We start from the raw sequence: 20,156 nt of genomic DNA on the forward strand, positions 1-20,156 counted from the left end.
TGACGGACTAGGTGAGGGCCATTGACCTATCGAAGATTGAGTCAAGGTGTGTGATCTCTACAATATGGTGCCCAATCATCTACTGCATCTTTTATTCACAAGGAAACCTTAAGTTGGAGGGGATTTTTTGCAGTGTCAAGATAGGTATCTCTACATGAAAAAGTGAATAAGACTTATCGAGTGCAAGTGTACACTTGGAAGCTACACAAATAGGAAGGTAATTCCCTCATGAATAATCAATCTATGACTACATATTTTGAGGGGGGGGGTTATTGGCATGTGAAGTGGACAATGATGCAGATTACCTTCAAAATGAAGCATATGGTTGAAATTTGAGGATAAGACTCCAAAATGAGCTATGATTCTACAATGAACAACATGCATATGTTCATTGTATTGTTGGAACCCAATGCTTTGATGAGAATGGCAAATCTTATTATTGCTTCATCGTATCCATGTCAGGTGTCGAACCTAAAACTTCCGATGTCAATATATCACAAACACCACTAGGAAGCACACATCCTAGAAACAACCTAGCCCATGTTTGCGAGTGAACATCAACTCCTTTGAATCTCTTGCAAAATCCATGAGCATAGCACCTTTGTGTTACTTGACACATAAGCTAGTGTCACCACCCTCTCATGTGAGCATTGATTACATTTGGGTTTGTTGCCCTTAGTAGTATGCAATGACTAACTTGTGGGCATTGATGTCGATGTATATCCAATGTGTAAGGTGATAGGTCACTTGCATGTAAATTGGCGTCATACCAATAAGGTTCACGTGGAGGCTTGAGTGATGCTTGTGGGAACCTTGTCATTATCATGCATCGTCAAAGATTTTTGGTGTCACTCAAGCAAGTGTATACGATCGATGAGTACAAAATATATGTACTTCTTGACCATGACAATCTTTTAGTCGAAACTCTTAGTATGTGGTGTATTAACCCAAAGTCAATCACCTTTTGAGCTCAGAGCTCACCCAAGTCCAAGCATGCACCTTATTTTTTGACATCCTTATACCGGACCAACCTAAGGAAGATGTCACATCACATATTAGACATTGTGATACCCCTAACGAAGCAATTATCTGAAACACTTCATCATGCACTAGTCCTTTGGTTTCCACTATGTTATGGACCCAAGTTCGTAGTGTAACCGCTAAAAAGAACCCATTTCAAGCATAGGTGAATATTCATAGTACCATCACCACATGTGCAAAAAGAAACCTCGAGAACATGGCGCATGAAAAAGGTTCTAACTATTACTTAAGGGGGGAATCAATGAAACTCCTAGTTTTGACTCCTCAAACATGCCCAAATTCTCCCTAAACCCTTTTGCTTCTCGAGTTCTCTCTCATTTTCTCCTTTTCTCTCTTTTTATTATTATTGTAAGTACCTTACCCTAGTGGTAAGTTGTTACACACAAGTACTATGTCTTAGGTTTGAAGCCATAGTAATACAAACACACAAAGACACAATAGAGGTTAGACATACACTTCATAGATATCTCTTTTTAATTCACTAGATGTTATTGTGGAACGTAGGGGTTGAACCCATAACCTCTTGGTCTCTATTGGGCAACCGTACCAACTGAGCTACATCCATCCGTACTTCATTTTCCCTTTCTCTCTTTCATTTTTCCAATCTTTACTCTCTTGTTCTAATACTTTTTCCCACTTGCTATATTACTTTTCCTATCCAACCTCATTTCCTCTTCCTATTCATCTTTAGCCCTTCTTGCCTTCTCAGTTCCTCATGCATACCTCACCACTCATCATCAATAACCTCCTCATTTGCAAGTATGTCACGTTCTAACTGATATGCCCCCATTTTACATCATGATTTTACGTCATCTCTACACACTTACATCCATTGTCTCTGAATATCAACACATCCACCAATAACTACATAATACAATGCGTAAATAAATAATATGAAATAGACAAGGTGTACATCCCTACCTAATAAATTGTCACATTTGACACAAAAGACTCATGGTGTGTGTGTATTATTTGATAGAGAACTATGTAAGTCCATATCTGGAATAAGATATCAACATAGTAATAATTGTCATAATAGATAATTAACTATAAATGTACGTAATAGGCAATTCCATGCACGTATATATAAAGTAAGGTATTAAAAAATAAAAAAACTCATACGAATCAGGCCAACTTACATTGCTTGCCCACAAGCATGGATAATGACAACATGTAGGTGCTTCCAACAATAACGAATGCTACATCCCACCTAAAGGCTTTACTACAATGCCAAACATCCATACTACTACTAACACAACACACATTAACCCATTCCCCACACAACCCCTTCCTTTTCCTCACCTCCACATTCATCACTCACAATGCCTTTGGTTGAAGATTCATGTAAAAAAGACACATTCAAGGGAAATGTCATTTAGGATGGCTAAATTAACATAGGTAGATGAATTTGTAATCTCCCGACTGCAGGTCGGCCTTTGGTTGAAGATTCATGTAAAAAAGACACATTCAATGGAAATGTCAATTAGGATGGCTTAAGTGTGAACCCACCAAGCCCAAGTATCCACATGAGGAACTTAGGTCATTGAGGGGAGTGAGAAAACTTGTGCACATGACATTGTACCTAATGTCTCAAAGGTTGGCATATGATCTCCACAAAAAATAAACAAAAGAAGCAAAGCACACAAAATGAACAAAGACATGAAATGCAACCCCATTCTTCATCGTTCAAAATGGACAAACACGAACCAACATAGACATTCGAGTGGGTTCTTATGTTTCATTATTCGACAACAATACTCGCATGGTCATGGACATGGACATGGAGAACACACGAAGGTTGGCATATTGCGATGGACGATGATGAAATGTGTTTCTCTACTCATATAAATGTGTGTACAAACATACATACATACATACATAGGTACATACACACACACACACACATGCATGCATGCATACATACATACATACATACATACATACGTTCATTTGTTTGTTCGTACGTACGTACATACACAAGTACATACATATGTACATGCTCGTGTCTAATTGCTACCAAATAATAAAGAGGGTTGACGAGGGAATCGTAGTCATAGATGGTGCAAGGTGTTTGATTGAGGGTGAGTGCGATTTGCACCGTCTGATGTGGATAAAAAAGAGCGTGCTTGTGAAAAAGTTGTAACTAGACAACCGATCCGACACCCTGCTCTATTTTCAAACACCTTGTTGATATTGTCAAACGCCCTGCTCTATTTTCAAACACCTTGTTGTATTTTCAGACACACTTTGATAATTGTTAGACACCCTACTCAAATCAAACATGAAACCTTTGAAATTTTTCTAAATGTAAAAAAAAAAATTGACATCAAAATGTTACACCATAACTCCATTAAAAGATATCAATCTTCCAATTACACTAAACTTAATACATAAAGCTTCAAATTATAAAATATATAATCACAAAATGTCCAATATCTAACTTCAACACTTAATACATGTAGATGAGTTTGAACATGTGCACATACATTTTGAACATGTTGTGTAACAAGCTTTACAAAGTGAATCAACGAATGGGCCCCATATTGATCATAAATCAGTTATGCATTCCATAGTTAAGGAGTAATCTTACGATGACTTTCTCCATCTAATGGTACTTGGTAGAATTTCCAAATTCCATATTGATTATGAACTTTATTATACTAAAGTTGTACTTTTAACTATTTCATAAGTTTGATCTATCCTTGGGCTTGTAGTTATATATATTTAAGTTCAACACTTAATAGATATAGATGAGTGTGCATGACCTATATCATACATTTTTTTGTACTTGTGATCAAATGTTTGTCGCGTGCATGATCTATGTCATACCAAGTTTTCATACATTTTTCATGAATTTTGTTGTACTTGTGAACAAATGTTTGTTGTGCATGATCTACATCATACCATTTTTTAATACGTGTTTACCATACACACCAAGTCTTTATGACATACAAAATGTGCCAAAGAGTATATTCATAGTTCAAATGTGCCAAGGAGTATATTCATATATAGAAGACACAAAAGAGTATATTCATATACATGATCAAGAGTATACAAAATGAGGCCTTCATATACAATCCAAGGCATATACAAAATGTTCTCTCTACAAAATTTGTTGATTCATATACATACCAACGCAACTACAATGTGGAACATATACAAAATTCGTTGATTCATATACATAGCGAAGCAACTACAATACAAAAGTGGTTGATTCATATACAAAAACTATCATGGTTATGAAATCGGAAGTCCCAAAATCCTTCAAGCCCATTTTGCCATGTTTGTTCAAAGGAGATTTACGTCCGCGAGTCCGAACCACTTCTTTGTACCTTGTAAAAAAGGTGCGACTACAAGAACCCACCCATTAATCATAAAAATTCCATGCAGTCCACATGTCATGCCATCCTTACAAAATTGGAAGATGGGAAGCCTTGGATGAACTCCCCCACTAACATCTGAATGGTCTGCATCACGTAATAACCAGTTCCACCCATTGGGCTAGGTTGAGATGTGCACTTGGTGATGTTGGCCCTTCGTCACAATGCAATGGTCGTCGTTGCCACTACATATGGTATGTATGGCCATCTCTGGCAGTCTCTTCAAAGTGCCTATTGGATTATTATTAAGTGGATCACAATAGAGTACGTGGTTGTGTCCTTTCTATGACCCACACATACAAAACTGTTATTCAAAAGAAAGTATGTGGAAGTGACATACCTCTAGAGTGATATGCATCACCCCAATCGACATCTTCCATTTCGAAGTGTTTGGACTTTGCAACCATCTTTAACCAGCAATATATAACAAAATATGTAAACCCTACACCCATTTTAACAATCCATATTAACATTATTAAGAAACTACATGAGACATATACACAAAACCCTGAGACATATACAAATCTTTACATGACCCTAATTCATTTTTACTTTGTGATCCCATTTTCAATTCCAAAACTCTAAACCTATTTCAACAATCCATATTAACATTATTAAGCAACTACATATCATGTACAATCCCATTCTTCAATTCCGAATACACAAAACCTAGAGGCATATACAATATGTAACCTTGATTCATTTTAACGCTATGATCCCATTTTCCGGAAAACACACTTTTACAAATAGAAAAAACCAACAAGCTACAATAAAATACATACATGAATGATTTGAAAGTGGTGTTGTTGATTGTAATGCAGGTGGTGATGCTGAACATAATGTCAAAAAATCTTAGATTTGAAAATCCCTCCAAATAGCTCAATCTCCGATTTGAAAATATGTCGAAAATTCGACTGGTGCTTGCTTGTATAACTTAAACCCTTCTAAGTCGGGTGTTTGACAATTACGAGTGAGGTGTCACACAATTATGATCGAGGTGTTTGACAATTATGAGCAGGCTGTTTGAAAATTACGAGCAAGGTGTCTAACAATTATGAAAAGGGTGTTTGATTTGAGCAGGGTGTCTGATAATTATGAGAAGGGTGTCTAGATACTTTGACGGGTCAAGTGTTTCATGCCGACTTTTTCATCGAGGTGCTTTTATTATTATTATTCACATCGGACGATGCAAATCGCACACACCCTCAGCTCAACGCCTTGCATCGTCCGTGGCCGCGATTCCCTCGCCAACCCTCTTTATTATTTGGTAGCAATACATACATACACACATAGTACATACCATAGTACGTAATATACTCGAATGCATTGGCAAACATTCCTTTTCAACACGAATGCAAACGAAAGCGTATGTTATCAAAACATTCGTATATATTTTTTTAAACACTTTTTACGGTAACTTTCTTACTTTAAAAAAAAAATAATTTACCTTATAATAAATAATGAATACAAAAGTATGGTATTTTACCATACTCGGAGGGTGTTTATCATACTCGAATGATTGAAAACAGTCGTGAATGCACGTATGGTACGTATGGTTAAAACTTAATACTATGGTACATACACATTACATAATGCAAAAGTGAAGAAAGAACACTCTGGTTTGAACATAAAGCATGTGAATGAAAGGGTCTTCTTCTCCTCCTCTCTCTCTCTCTCTCTTCTCTCTCTCTGTCTCTCTCTCTCTCTCACACACACACACACACACACACACACACACACACACACTCTCTCTCTCTCTCTCTCTCTCTCTCTCACGCACGCACAGTCTCTGTGTCTTGTCTGCGTCGGCTTACAAAGGATTATGAAGACTTATCTGTTGCTCAGACGTAGATTACACAATTTGAAATAAGGAAGATCCCTTCCCTTCCCTTTGTGTGAGGTCAATTAGCCAGAAGAAGCAGATAAAGAAAAGAAAAGAAAAACACGGCGAAGAAGGCGAAGAGAACATAATTCTGCTTTATCTCTCTCCTTTTGACCAGAGCTTTTTGTTCCCTCTTGGGTTCTTTTATATTTGGTGCTGTTATTTGTTATGTCTGCGTTGATGATATCGGTAAAGGCGATTGATTCATGGCGGCCGCTTCTCCTCCTCCTCCTCCCCCCCCTCCGACAGCACAGTCCTCTTCTTCTGTTTCTCCATCGCCAGGTGTAAAGCCAAATTTCAAGACGCCCGAAGGCCGATACAAGTTCTCCCATGAGAAGACCCATTTTCCGAGTCCCCACTATGGCCATTCTAAAGCTTTCACTCAGGTTTTTGCTTAGATCCTTTTTTTTTCTCTTAAGTTTTTTGGATTTTTTCGCTCGGGTTTCAAATAAATTGCTTCAGTCATTGTTTTGTTTTTAAGCTATCTTATTTTTTAAGTGATATAAGTAATCTGCTTTATTTAGAAAAAACTGCTTTCAAGTTTGCTTTTTTATTTTTATTTGATGGATATTAGTCTACAAAATGGCCATGCTGAACCTATCAATTAGGTTTTGTGTAGATCTTATTACTTACTAGAAGTTTTCAAGTTTTTAATCGGATTGTTATAGTTTTTTTTTTAATAAATGATTTTTGATGGAAAAACTGCTTTCAAGTTTCATTAAAAAATTATGGCATCAAGTTTTTTCTGTTAAATTAGTTTGCTTTTAACTTCTGTTTTATAATCATTGAATGTATCCTGGGTGCAATAATTGTATATTCGGAGCAAAAACCTGCCAATTTTAGTGTAATTTGCAGTTTGCACCTCTGTTTAGTTTAAATATTCTGGAAATTTTGAAATTGACAGTTGATATATCTCTAAATAATGTGATGCGTTCAAATACAAGTCCACCATATATTGGAATTGCTGTTAATAAATAATTTTAAAGTTAATTAAAGGCCAATTCTAAAATAATGGTAATGGATGGATATTTTGAGACAATGTCAACAACTAGAGGCTGATAGTTGTGCTTTCCTGTGAAATTATGCAGAATATTCTCTCACACAACCTTAAGAAAATAAGTGAACCATAGAATCTCTCTGTAGAAATGGCTGAGAGAATCTATGCTATGCTTTTAGAACTCCATGAACTATCCAAGTATAGATGACTGGGAAAATTTACGCTTGTAATCATGAAATATTGGGCTAATATTTCAACCTTCCACGAATCTTACTAGTAATTACGAATTTCTTATTTTTAAAATTTTTTTGTTGGGATCTTTCTAAAGTCAGATTGTCAAAATAGTCAAAACATTTCAAGAACCAAAAAAAGTAGTCGTTGTCCAATGTTATTTAGTAATAGCATAATGCAGGCTGCATTCTTTACTAGTTTACCAAGGGATTAATGTACAAAGGGGCCATGAAACATACAGGATGTTTTTTTTCCCATGCTGATTAGCCTCATAAGCAAAGTGGAGATAACAAAAGAACATTATTTTAATAGGTTTACAGGTATAGGAGATATCCTTAACATGTACATAACTCAGATACACTTCAATATAAACTGAGTGATAGTCTGGTTCCACCAGGTAATAGTAAATTTGCGGAATAAAAATCGAAGAATTTGGATTATCCATGTTTAACTACATACTTTGGGAAATGAAGAAGTTCCTTCCCTGTAGAACCAACTCATATATATCTGACAGAAAGATTCAAAAACCTTGTGAGTTGAATTGGGTTATTGGTGGATTGGGCTTTATGTGCATACCAACCAATTTCTTCTTTCTGGCTTAAAGAGTCGGAAGTTTCCAAAAACTGTGCAAGCTAACCATTTTGCCAATATTATCCTCAATTGTTTTTCAACATAACTATCGTAATAGCATAATGCAGGTTGCATGACTGACGAGATTACAAATGAAGTAGATAGGGATTGAGATTATTATACATTTCACCTCATTTTCTTTTCTGGCTCAAAAAAGCCAAACGTTTCCCAAAAACTTTAAGGTAGCGATTTGGTGAATATTACCCTGTATTTTTTTAATGTAATCCAGTCTGATAATGTAGGATGACTGATTAAACTGCCAAGGAAGTACATAGGTAATTCAAACTTAAAGATTAATATACGTTGAACCTATTTCTTACTTTGGCGTAAAATAGCCAAGGTTCAAAAGTTTCCAAATACCTTGAAAAGTTGCCAATATTAGATTTTCCAATACAGCCAATAATAAATTTATTACTGATAACATATACATTTCAAACCCATTCTTCTTTTGACGTAGTATATCTATTTTTGACTTTGGCAGGTTACCATGGCTCACCTGAAGGAGAAGCCTATCCTAGCATCGTCAGTGAATAGTAGCTTCAGTACGAGCAGTAGTGTAAAGCTGGTTACACAGAGATTTCTTTTGGGTTCTGTATCTGCTCCAAGATCACTAGGGTTTGGAGGAGGAAATGGTACTAATAAATTCACTGGAGGAGCTCAAAAATCTTCAGCCACACCTAATATTGGCATAGGTGTAACCAATGGTTCATCTGCCCCTAGCTATGATGGAGAGGGAACATATGCCATATTCAATGTCGGTGCCTCCCTTTGTATCAGTGACTACAATACACATGATAAGGTACGGGTATGTCTTTTGCTTGCTAAAGCTATGATTGTTTTTGGCATTGCATGACTAAATTTTTGTTGTATTGAGAATGTATTTACCATATAGAAAATGCTGGTTACTCATTCGATGCCTTTTGTTATATCTAATGAGCTGTGAACATATTAATTGTGATTGATGTATTATGAGTTAATCATTTTCAAGTATGTGGTACTAATAATGTCTTTTTGGGCTGCTAAACCTATTATTCTCGGTTTGCATAGTTAATAGTGTTTGGTCTGGCTAAAACCTTTTTTCTGCATAAAATATATGTACAATGTAGAAAACATTGATTATGTTTTTGATGCCCAGTTCACTGTTTCAGGAACCAATTAAAGCTATTCTTTTCAGTAGCGGTATTCCAGTTTGTCATGCATTTGATTCAGAAGCCAAAGATGGACATGATCTGCTGATTGGAATGAGCACAGGAGATGGTATGCATAATTATGCTGGACATGCATCTAATAATAGCAACAACCCTATTTGTTCAGTTTAGCAGTACAAATAATTTATATTCCTTTTTTTGGTTTACAGTGTTTTCTGTGTCATTGAGACAGCAACTGCAAGACCCTGGGAAGAAACCTTTTGGAGCCATGCACTTCAACAAAGATGGTTCCATAAATAACAGGTAATGAGAAAATAAATAGAGGGACTAAAAGGGCATGTCTAAAACCAAGAGTACAAATATGAATTGGCATGAATGAACTGTAAAAATTCAATAAAACTTGTCTATTTTTCAGTTTCTTTAACCATTGTTGGATTTCCTTTTTTTGTGGGGGGGATGGGTTAGTCATGTGCTCATTGCAGCAGAAGTAATATAATTGTTGATATCAGCCCATTCCGCATATTTCCATGATTTATGCTCCATAAGCAAACTGTCTTTTAGACCTTCTTAGCATTTGAATACTCACATTGAACTCATTCTACATCCTATGAGAATCTTTCCGTTCAGATGTTTGAACTGATCTTTCTGTACAATTTACAAATAATGTAAAACCCTTGGGGATATTTAAAAATGTGTTTCTGTGCTTTATGAATTGGAACATATTTGTGAAATCATATTTTGCAATCTAAGAAACTTCTTGTGGTCCCTGCAATCTTTATCTAGTAATGTGTTGTAATGATATGTTATTGTCCATCACCAAAATAGCTTTTATTTGTCTTTTCAGTATTTTAATACTGATATCGCAACAAGAAGCAATTGAGGATATTGAATGTTCCAATTAACAATAGATTAATATGAACTGATTTATCTGGAGGGAATTGTTTAGAGTTGCTATGTTGATATATTGATTTAAGTAGACACATCTTTGGTACTGCCTATGGGTACTGTTTTTGTTGTTTGTTTTAAAATTAGTTGAGTGATTTAATGCAGCCGGTGCACGGCAATAGCGTGGGTTCCACAAGGAGATGGTCTTTTTGTTGTTGCGCATGCTGATGGAAACATTTATATCTATGATAAAGTAAAAAATCTTCTTTTTGCAATTCGATAAACTGATATTGTTCTTCATTTTCCTTGTGCCTCTTGTTTTAACATGCCTGCTAATAATGCTGTGGCAGAATAAGGAGGGAAGCATTGATTCCACTTTTCCTCCTGTCAAAGAAGTTACACAATTCCTTGTTGTTCATGCGAGATCCAGCAAGGTCTTCTTTCTATCACTTTCTCTCTCTTGGGCTGTCCTTGTGTGGGTGCATAGTTAAGACTTTGATCACCTTGTGTCGCCTCTTCATGGATGACAGATATTAAAAACAAATTTATTGTGCAGTTCTTATTTGATGCTTGACTGTTGTATCAATAAAATACGTGTATCAATTTAAGCCCTAGGACCATTGGATGATAAAATATTTCAGGTCTTTCAATTTTTCTGAGATGTGAGATCTCATTGATTGGTTTACTTCATGTGCTTTTAGATGTTGCTTGTTTTTATGTATAGATTATGAATTGATTATCTTGCCCATAAATCCCTCTCCACACGTATGTATGCATATGGGACTGTGTGCTTTGCAATGAGGAGTCATCTTCACACTTATATTTGAATATATTTTCTCTTATGAATCAAATTTCCCGGTGATGTCATTTATCATATAGTTAATATTGAACCATTATTCTCTATGCGAAATGACGAATGTCATAAAATCTCCCCGGTCTCTATCTAGACTTTTGACTGCTCACTTCTGTATTGGTTGGAGTATGTTTGTGAGAATGGGTAACCTCATAGTGCTCTATGACACTAAGGTGAAGCATGAGACACTAATTTTATACTGATGGATTGATGATGAGCATGTGATATATGTCAATAGTAGCCAAGAAAATGAACGTAAACCTATTCCCAGTCCAAAAGATTCAGGGTTATGATAGATATGCTTCAAGTATATAATCATATCCAGGTGAGAAAATTCTACATTATTTAGAAGGTGAATAAGGTGTCCCGTAACAAGAGGCACGAAGAACAGATTCCCATGAACAAATTTGTGTTATGCGCATAACCATAATTGATCATGATATAGGTTTTCCATAGTTTTTCCTAATCTTATGATAAGTACGTGCAGGTATAGTTATCCCACACTGTAGAATTGAACATTGCAATTCATACCCTCGTTCCTTCCAGAATTAATATGCATGTACTCATCATAAGATTAGGAAAAACTATGGAAAACCCATCTCATGATCAGTTATGGTTATGCACGTAACAATTCAGAAACCCTTGTGAATCCTTCCCTGTTTTGCTTCTATATCTTAGTGAATATTATGCTGGGAAAATGAAGAACAGAGATGAAACAAGAGTCTCCAAGGTTTATTTCGAATTGCAGCCTCTGACTTATCTTGTCACCGTCATGTTGCATTGTTTTCTTCTATATGATAATTGCAGTAACATTAGAAAACAGGGGAAGTGGTTGGTTCAAACATTTACAATATTAATAAGCATTGGGAAATGGTTGGTTCAAACAGGGGAAGTTTTTTCTTTCAGATGTAACCCCATAAAAATATATATCCTTAGCAAGTTAAGAATTCATATGATGCACATTAACTACACAATAGTTTCTGTTTAACATAAAACAAGATAGAAATATGAATACATATGCTTTGTCAACTAAAGAGTGAAGAAGATAAGCAAATAACTATGTGTCTTCAACTTGGGTTGTGGGTCAAAGAGATCAGCTCAATTTAGAGTTTTTGATAGAAACTTGGTGTACGAAGGTGTAGGAAATCCATAATGGAAAATTTTACAGCCCATTTTTTATTATATTTCTTAGAAAAGTGCAATAGAATCATGAGAAAAACTTTCAAACACCTGAAAAGAAGTTTAAGAAAACAAAATACAGAACACTGGTTACATGCAAATGGAACATGAAACGCTCTTGGAACTAAAAGTGGTAGTGAGAACATGGAAGTAATTTTGTTGTTTTATATAAATGTTTGATGGTTCTCAAAATCATATATTTTATGCAGAGCAACCCTTTAGCCAGATGGCATATCTGCCAAGGCTCTATCAACGGCATTGCCTTTTCAGTTAATGGGGTGTTCTTGGCAACTGTTGGAAGAGATGGTATGCATATGCTGATTTTGTTTGTCTTCTGAAGTCATATTTGAGTATCTCCAATTAGTAGGTCTTGTGGCAAACATATATTCTGGCAAAATTTGACAGGATACCTTAGAATCTTTGATTTCAAGACAGAACAGCTTATGTCAGGTGGAAAAAGCTATTTTGGTGCTCTCTTGTGCTGTGCATGGAGGTAAATTTTTGTTCTTTATAATTTCTTATATTTGTTAAATAGGCACAGGCAGGCAGTATACAAATGTTGGTGCTCTCCGTTTTATGTAGAAATTGAATTCTAGGTCAGTCCATTAATGAAAAACAATCGTCTTTAGCTTTCTCTATGATTTTCTACGTGCTGGATGGATATGTTAAGTCATTGTTGATTCTTTATGCATCTGCAGTGATGTGTCATATTTAACTGATACCGTGTTCTTATTCCACTAATCAATTGACCAATGTTATTAATTGTGCTTTACCGAACTTCTGGAATGTCGGTTTTCTTGTTGCAAAGAGTACAGTGCAACTTATTTATGTCTAGAGCATTGTAGTGAAGCATATGTTTTCCTTTTTTTTAGCATGGACAGCAAGTATGTGCTGACAGGAGGTGAAGATGACCTTGTCCAGGTTTGGAGTATGGAAGATCACGCTGTTGTAGCATGGGGTGAAGGGCATAACTCTTGGGTAACTCTTTTACATATCTGCAAGAATATCTTTGTGACTTCTGAAATAATCCAGATTTATCACATGGAAATAAATGTGAACAATAAATGAAAACATTCTTGCATTCTAGGCACCTAAATGCATACATCAAGTAATTGAACAATTATTGTGCTATTTAACACAGAACAATCATGTCATTCAATTATCACATCATTTCTATTTTAGCTTTTGTACTTTTCAAATTTTATAATTCATGAAAATTTGACTGGATTGTCGTGATATTCGACAGTTTGCTATTTCTTTATTCGTTGGTGCAGAACAGGTTTAAAACTAACTTCCTGTGTTTCCCAATCACTCTTTGAAAATGATAACGGTGTATCCAAACTTTTCTCCTTCTTCAAACATTCATTAAAGGGCATCTTTGTAACTGCTTTTTCGTCTTGAAAGATCGCCCATTCCCATCAGTGACGATCTTCATTTTTTCTTTTGCCTTACTCTTTTTGTTTGCTTCTTGCCTCTATATAGTTCCAGTTTTTGGAATGGTGTATCATAGATGCCCCATTTTTCTTTGCCTTATCTTTTTCACTTGCTTCTTGAATCTGTGCATGTAGCCCCAGTTTTTGCAAAGGTGGATCATTTACTAAGTGATTTCATCTTATTCATCATCACTCTTATTTTTCATTAGCATGAAACATCACCTATGTGATTTGAAGATATCGATGTCCTCATCACTTCACATGAGAACGCCATTATTTGATTATGTGACCATGTAGATTGCTAATGAGCTATTTGCTGGAAATTATTGTGACGGCTTACTGCATACTTTGTTGTTCCCAGTTCTTTTAGGAGGCAGAGATAAAGAGGACAAAACGACTCGTCAATTCAAATAGAAATAAATGACATTAAGAATGCCAAAAATGAGAAACACAGTTCAATGAGACGCATGGAATTTACTTGAACAATGGAAACATACAGAAAATACAGAAGAAAGTCGAATACGCAGATATTCCATAATTCATTGAGAAGGAAAGAAGATTACTGGAGGAGCATGCATGGTCCCCTCATCACGTGACATAGCTTGATGTAACAATTATTGTGTTCCTTGACATTTAGTCTTCACTTCTCTGGAATCTGGTTTCTCATAATTTGATTGATTGGTTTGAAATGGCACGTGTTCTTTCTTTTTCTTGTTGGCTTCACAGATTCCAATAACTTCTGCCTCTAGTAGACATTGATAAATCTTTCTTTTTTTATTTCAACTCTTCTTTCCTGTGCCAGGTGCACTCCACTGCATGGAAAATACCAGAGCTCATAGGAGGATACTTCTTCTGATTGCTTCTTTCAACTGCAGTGTCTTTGCCTTTGTGTTTTGGCTTTAACACTACCTTTTTAGAATCTTTAGAACCCCCAACTTTCTTGGTTGTTAGCACCTTCCTTTGTAGTGCATCTTTGATCAAAATGTAGGTTATTCAAGCAACCTGAATTTTCAAGATATTTTCTACATATTCCAACTATAGGCCAAGTCACATTCTTCTTCCTTGCTCATGCCCCACCAGCACGGTGAGCTTCTTCTTGCCAATTATTCTTCTCCACAACTAGATCTAGCTTCACACTTTGATATCATGGTGAGGGTTCTGGAACTTAATACACATAAGAAGCATACAGGGAAAGCAAATAGACAGTAAACATACAGAAAGCACACAAGACTGTAGGAGAGAAGGAATATAACCTAAAAGGAGTTATGACATGTCTTGGTATTACTTACCAAGCGAGCGTCCATTGCGAAAGTGAATTTATTGATTGTTCATGTGTCTCATTATAATCTATCTCCTTGCTGCTTGATCAGAGATCTCTAGCAAGAGCAATGGAGCCCAGAACCTTTGTAGAAGAGCCATGGATATACCCACATACTCTTGTACACACTGTGCAATGACAAACATAGATGATAAGCATGCAGATAATATAGGAAATATACAGTATCAATACGAAGGCTCGGGTGTAAGCTATATTGGATAACGATTCCGCTCTTTTCTTGAGCATTGTTAGCAACAACTTTTCCCAGTTTGTGTGTATTTTCAGCTTACCCATCCTTGGAATCATGTTTTGGGGTTCACTCCCCTCATTGAGAATTTCCTCCTGTAATACCATGTACGGCTAAATGAGAAGTGTGCAGCTACTTTACTAATCCATCTCACTGTGCAGAGGCTCATATTTTCACGTGAGATGTTCTATGAGGCTGATAGTATCCTTTGTATGACAGGTTAGCGGGGTTGCATTTGATTCTTTCTGGACACAACCTGCTTCAGATGGCAGTGCTGATGCTGTAACTTATCGCTTTGGCTCTGTTGGACAGGTGTGTTTATTCTCAAATTTGTTCATCATTGATATGGGTTTTCTACTTCTAGGTCTGAGAGATCTGTTCATGCCATAGTTGTTAAAAAACATGTATTTTATGTTCAGAATTTTGAGAATCGCTAAAGTTTGAACACTTATTCTACATTTTAGAACTTCTCAAAATGTTTCATGCATTTAGCGTTTATGCATTTGGTTCTGGAAACTAGTATTCACATTGTTCAATGCAAATATTTCTTTGTTAACATTGCATTTTAGTGTCAGTTTCTGAAGGCCTATTTTCTGAAAAGCACTACGGAAGTCCTTGAGACAAGGATTAAAATAACCTATTCCATGTTGTGCTGTTTCACCCTCTTATTTTAATCAATTTAACGACATTGAGGCATTGGGTGTAATCTGCAATAAAGTAACATTGAGGGTTTAATGACTTTGATGGATTGGGTGATAATCTGTGATAAAGTAACATAGGATTTAACAATGTCGATATATTGGCTGGTAATAAATGACAAAAGAAAAATATTGAGTCAATAACTTATGGAATTTGTTGATAATCTATAATAAAGAAACAGCATATATATGATTTAATAATATTTATATAGTCGTCTATGATAAAATAACACAGAGTTGCTACATTTTGTCATGCCTTCAGGATACACAGCTACTTCTATGGGATCTTTCCATGGATGAGGTAGTAATGCCTCTTAGGAGATTGGCTCCTTCAGGAGGTTCTCCCACTTTTAGTAGTGGAAGTGGCCAGGCATCGTACTGGGACAATCCACAACATCGATTCGGGGTATTGCAAGCCCCACCTGTAAGGAGAGAGGTTCCAAAGCTTTCACCTGTTGTAGCCCATCGTGTCCACGTCGAACCTTTATCTGGAATCTTGTTCACAAAAGATGCTATCCTAACAGTTTGTCATGAAGGACAAGTTAAAGTGTGGACAAGACCAGATAGTAACTCAGCTGACACTTCTTCCAAGGATGCTAACTCAACTATGAACAACAACAGCAGTAAGTTGGGAAGTGGACATAGTAAACATTGAAATGTTCGCGGATTTTTTCACAAATGGTATGTACTGTTGAGAACTTGGACCGTTTTTCTTTTGCTTAGAAATGGGGAATTCGGATTGTGTTTCTTCACTTATAAATGATGAATTTGGCTGTTTAATTTGGGTTAAGAACAGATTTGGACAGTTTCTTTAGTTTGCCATTTGGGCAGTTTTTTACTTTTACTTAAAACCTGAGGGAGTGGGCTATTTTTTCCTTTTTGCTTAGAAATTAGGAATTTGGGTTTTTTTTTCTTAGTTTGCCTAGGAACGATTGAACTGTGTTTTTCTTTTTGTTAGAAGAAATTAAGTATCTTGGGCTATTTTCCTTTTGCTTTGTGAGCACTGACAGCATTGTTTTCTCTTGATAGCAACAGAGAGAGGAGGTAGTAGTCCATTGGCTATCGGACTACCCAACTGTTATATAAATACTCATGCATTTGGACTATCGATGGATCGGTGCAGTATCACAATTTGGACTGCATGTTCATATTGGGAATATATGGAGATTACTTTCTCTCTGGCTCTTTTTGTACACAACAAAAATGGTATAAAATGCAAATATTATTGCCCTCTGGATGGTGGGTTTGCCACTATTTTGTTTCTCTATATTTCAGGGGATTTTTTCTGAATGGTTTGATTATTTACTTTCGGGAAACAGAAGAAAGAGGTCAGGAATAATTGAGGAGAATCAGAACAAGTTCAAAAGCAAGTGGTCTACACATTTATATAGATAGAAAGGGAGGGAGAGAAAATGAAAGAGTACAAATCCATTGTGGTGAGATTTGTTATGTAAACGACACAGGACAGCTCCCCACTAAAATTGTGATTAGTTCATTTATCCCGTTGAACATGTCTTTAGTTATTTATCTCTTTAAGCATGACTAGTTAATTTTATTCACCAAATGTGTAATTAGTTATTTTATCCTTCAATAGTTAATGTGGTATCAGTTGTGATACTGTCTTATTCTTTGTATGTGATTAGATTTATTTACGTTCTGTATATGTATATCATTAGTTATTTACATTCTGTATATTCTAATCATACATCTACTCACTCTCTTTAAAAAATCACAATTCAAATACCTCTTGTTCACATGGTCAACTCTCTCATTACAAGACTAAATGGCAACACTGCGAAAGCTCTGTTGAGAGAACCACCAAATCAATCATCATCATTATTTCCTGTGTTACTCCATGGACAAAATCAAAGGAGACTCATTTCTGACTCTCTTTACTGTACCTTGGGCCCTGCTATCTGTGGTCAAATAGCTTGTATATTTGGTTCTCTCAGCAAAAACCCACTTAAAGTTGAAAATGGTCCTAGTTAAGAATGCTTTAAATAAAGATGTAACAAACTAAGTAGATTTATGCATGTCCGATAACAAACTACATTCGGTAGCCATGCATTCCCTTTTGTCTCTTTTAGTATGTATGCATAGGACTACTTTCAATAGTTGGCATTTTGCATAATCTTAGTATTTCCTTTCCAATGCATGGGACTACATTGTAGCCGGCATTTGTATTCAACATATGTTCTACCCTTCCGTTGTAACCAATATACCTTGCATCACTCTCCCTCCCACTCACTTTCTCTTGCATGATATCCTTCCCCTATAGTCTCTCTCTATATTAACTTTACCCCTCTTTTATCTTTACCTAATTCTCATCATACCTTTACTTATTTTTAACTCTACCCCTTCCCTCACTTTTCAATATTTTCACTATACCCTCCCCCTTCCTTTTCCTTATCTTTAACTCTACCCCTCACATTTTAACTTTTAGCATCCTCCCCTAATTCAGTTTCTCCTATTTTCTAATTCTACCCCTCACCTCTTAATTTTTAGCCTCTTCCCCTCATTCTCTTTTTTCCTATTTTCTAATCCTACCCCTCCCCTCACCTTTTATTGTTTCCAATTTTTTTTTTTTTTCTAACCATCACCTCCCCCCTATTTTTTCCTAATTTGATCTGCTACCCCTCCCTTTACTTTTTCATTGCCACTCTAACTTTACCTCTACCTTTCCTTATCTCACACCAAGTATATGAAATGATTTGGGTGTGCTTGAATCGTTCTTGGTGATCTTTTCACTTCATTCCCACTTTATCAATTTACTCTACCCTTGTCTCGTTCACTAATTTCAATCTACCCCTTTCCCCCTTCCTTTTTTCGAGAATTACATTCATACCCCTCCCTCTTTTAGTAATTTTCTCGTACCCCTCCCCCTTTCATTCTTCTTAATCTCACTCTACCCTTTCCTCCACTTTAATTTCCAATCTACCCTCCAATTCTTCCTACCCCCCTCCTTTTTTCAAAGATCTCCATACAATCTAACATACTTCACCATCCCTAACTCCTACCTCACACACTTCTCTCCTACCCTTCCTCTCTCTTTCTCTCTCACACTCCCCAACATGTTTTTCAAATAAGCCCATAAAATCTTCTATCCCACACCAAATATATCAAACCCCATATCTCCTACATCATCAAATTTGAACACACACACACACACACACACACTCTCTCTCTCTCTCTCTCTCTCTCTCTCTCTCTCTCTTTCACACACACACACACATCCCTTATCTTCCCTATATAAACCCCTCCAATTCTATATGGTCATGTGCACTGATGAGCTCCTTAGGAGCGAAACTAGTTTGCCACATCGACCATTTCTTTGTATTACTTTTTAAGTTTCTTAATATGAATTAGTTTTTAGTCTATTTCTCTCTCTCTAAACTTTGTACATCTCTCTCTCTCTCTCTCTCTCTCTCTCTCTCTCTCTCTCTCTCTCTATAATTCTCACTCTTAATCTCACATTCACCCACCGATTGTATACCGTTTGCACTCCTTGTATTGACCTCATGGTCTAGAACTCACAATTCGTAGTTTTTTCTATACACTCAAAAAGGATGCCAGGCACAGATTCCGTGTTGCTCCAATGATTTTATTTATATTATCAACTAGAGCATGAACTAATTGTCAAAAGCTTTCAAAACTCTCCCTCTAAAATCACTTTTTTTAAGGGTGGCAGGTGATCCTCATACTACCCTTACATGTGTATATTTTGTATTTTCCCAGGCTTGATTATATACATTGTTCTAGCCTTATTTTGGAATATATACACCATGTACTCGCTAGTTATGATGTTCAGAAGAAATAGTTAAATAACACATTATGTAGCACTTGTGGTGTTTTCTTTTTTACATTGTTGTTAATATGTTTGATTGCATTCTTGTGGAAAATCTCAGGCAAATCTTGTTATAGGTGGGAGTTTGTTGAAGTTCTCATGATTTTTTGCTAACAAGCTATTGACATATTTTTCAAATTATAAGTTCTACTTGAAGAGCAAGTCATGTGTATGGTTACCCTCGTCTACTTGATGGTCCTTAGTGCGGTGTGTTCTTCTTGAACGTTGACTACCAAGTGTTGTGTTGCTTTAGCTTCATCATGATATCGAATTAACCTTGTGTTCTACTAATGTTTTTTTCTAGAAGTGTGTAAGCTACGAGAAAATTTTGAGTAGGTAGCTCTTTTAACTATGTTCTCTAGGTGTCATAACTAGTTACTTTTATATTAC

The 20,156-nt window shown here is 36.0% G+C and overlaps 1 protein-coding gene across 3 annotated transcripts; it reads left to right on the top strand.

The window, feature by feature from the left end:
• The first annotated feature begins 6,168 nt into the window (after positions 1-6,168).
• LOC147866782 (uncharacterized) lies at positions 6,169-17,535 on the top strand. Of its 3 annotated transcripts, none has more exons than XM_087317262.1 (12): positions 6,169-6,689; positions 8,643-8,966; positions 9,310-9,418; positions 9,519-9,612; positions 10,360-10,447; positions 10,545-10,628; positions 12,436-12,532; positions 12,632-12,719; positions 13,099-13,204; positions 15,444-15,536; positions 16,185-16,603; positions 16,952-17,535. In XM_087317262.1, the coding sequence occupies exons 1-11, from the start codon at positions 6,510-6,512 to the stop codon at positions 16,575-16,577; spliced, it is 1,656 nt and encodes a 551-aa protein (XP_087173388.1). In that variant the 5' UTR covers positions 6,169-6,509; the 3' UTR covers positions 16,578-16,603; positions 16,952-17,535. The 3 variants fall into 3 exon arrangements, with proteins under 3 accessions (XP_087173388.1, XP_087173389.1, XP_087173390.1); XM_087317263.1 differs by having other exon boundaries at positions 16,958-17,535; XM_087317264.1 differs by having other exon boundaries at positions 6,171-6,689; positions 8,643-8,960.
• The last annotated feature ends 2,621 nt before the right edge of the window (positions 17,536-20,156 follow it).

Source organism: Azolla caroliniana, unplaced genomic scaffold, assembly GCF_043228905.1.
Source record: "Azolla caroliniana isolate FFs.n. ecotype wild unplaced genomic scaffold, voAzoCaro1.0.p SCAF_3, whole genome shotgun sequence".
Lineage (NCBI taxonomy): Eukaryota > Viridiplantae > Streptophyta > Polypodiopsida > Salviniales > Salviniaceae > Azolla > Azolla caroliniana.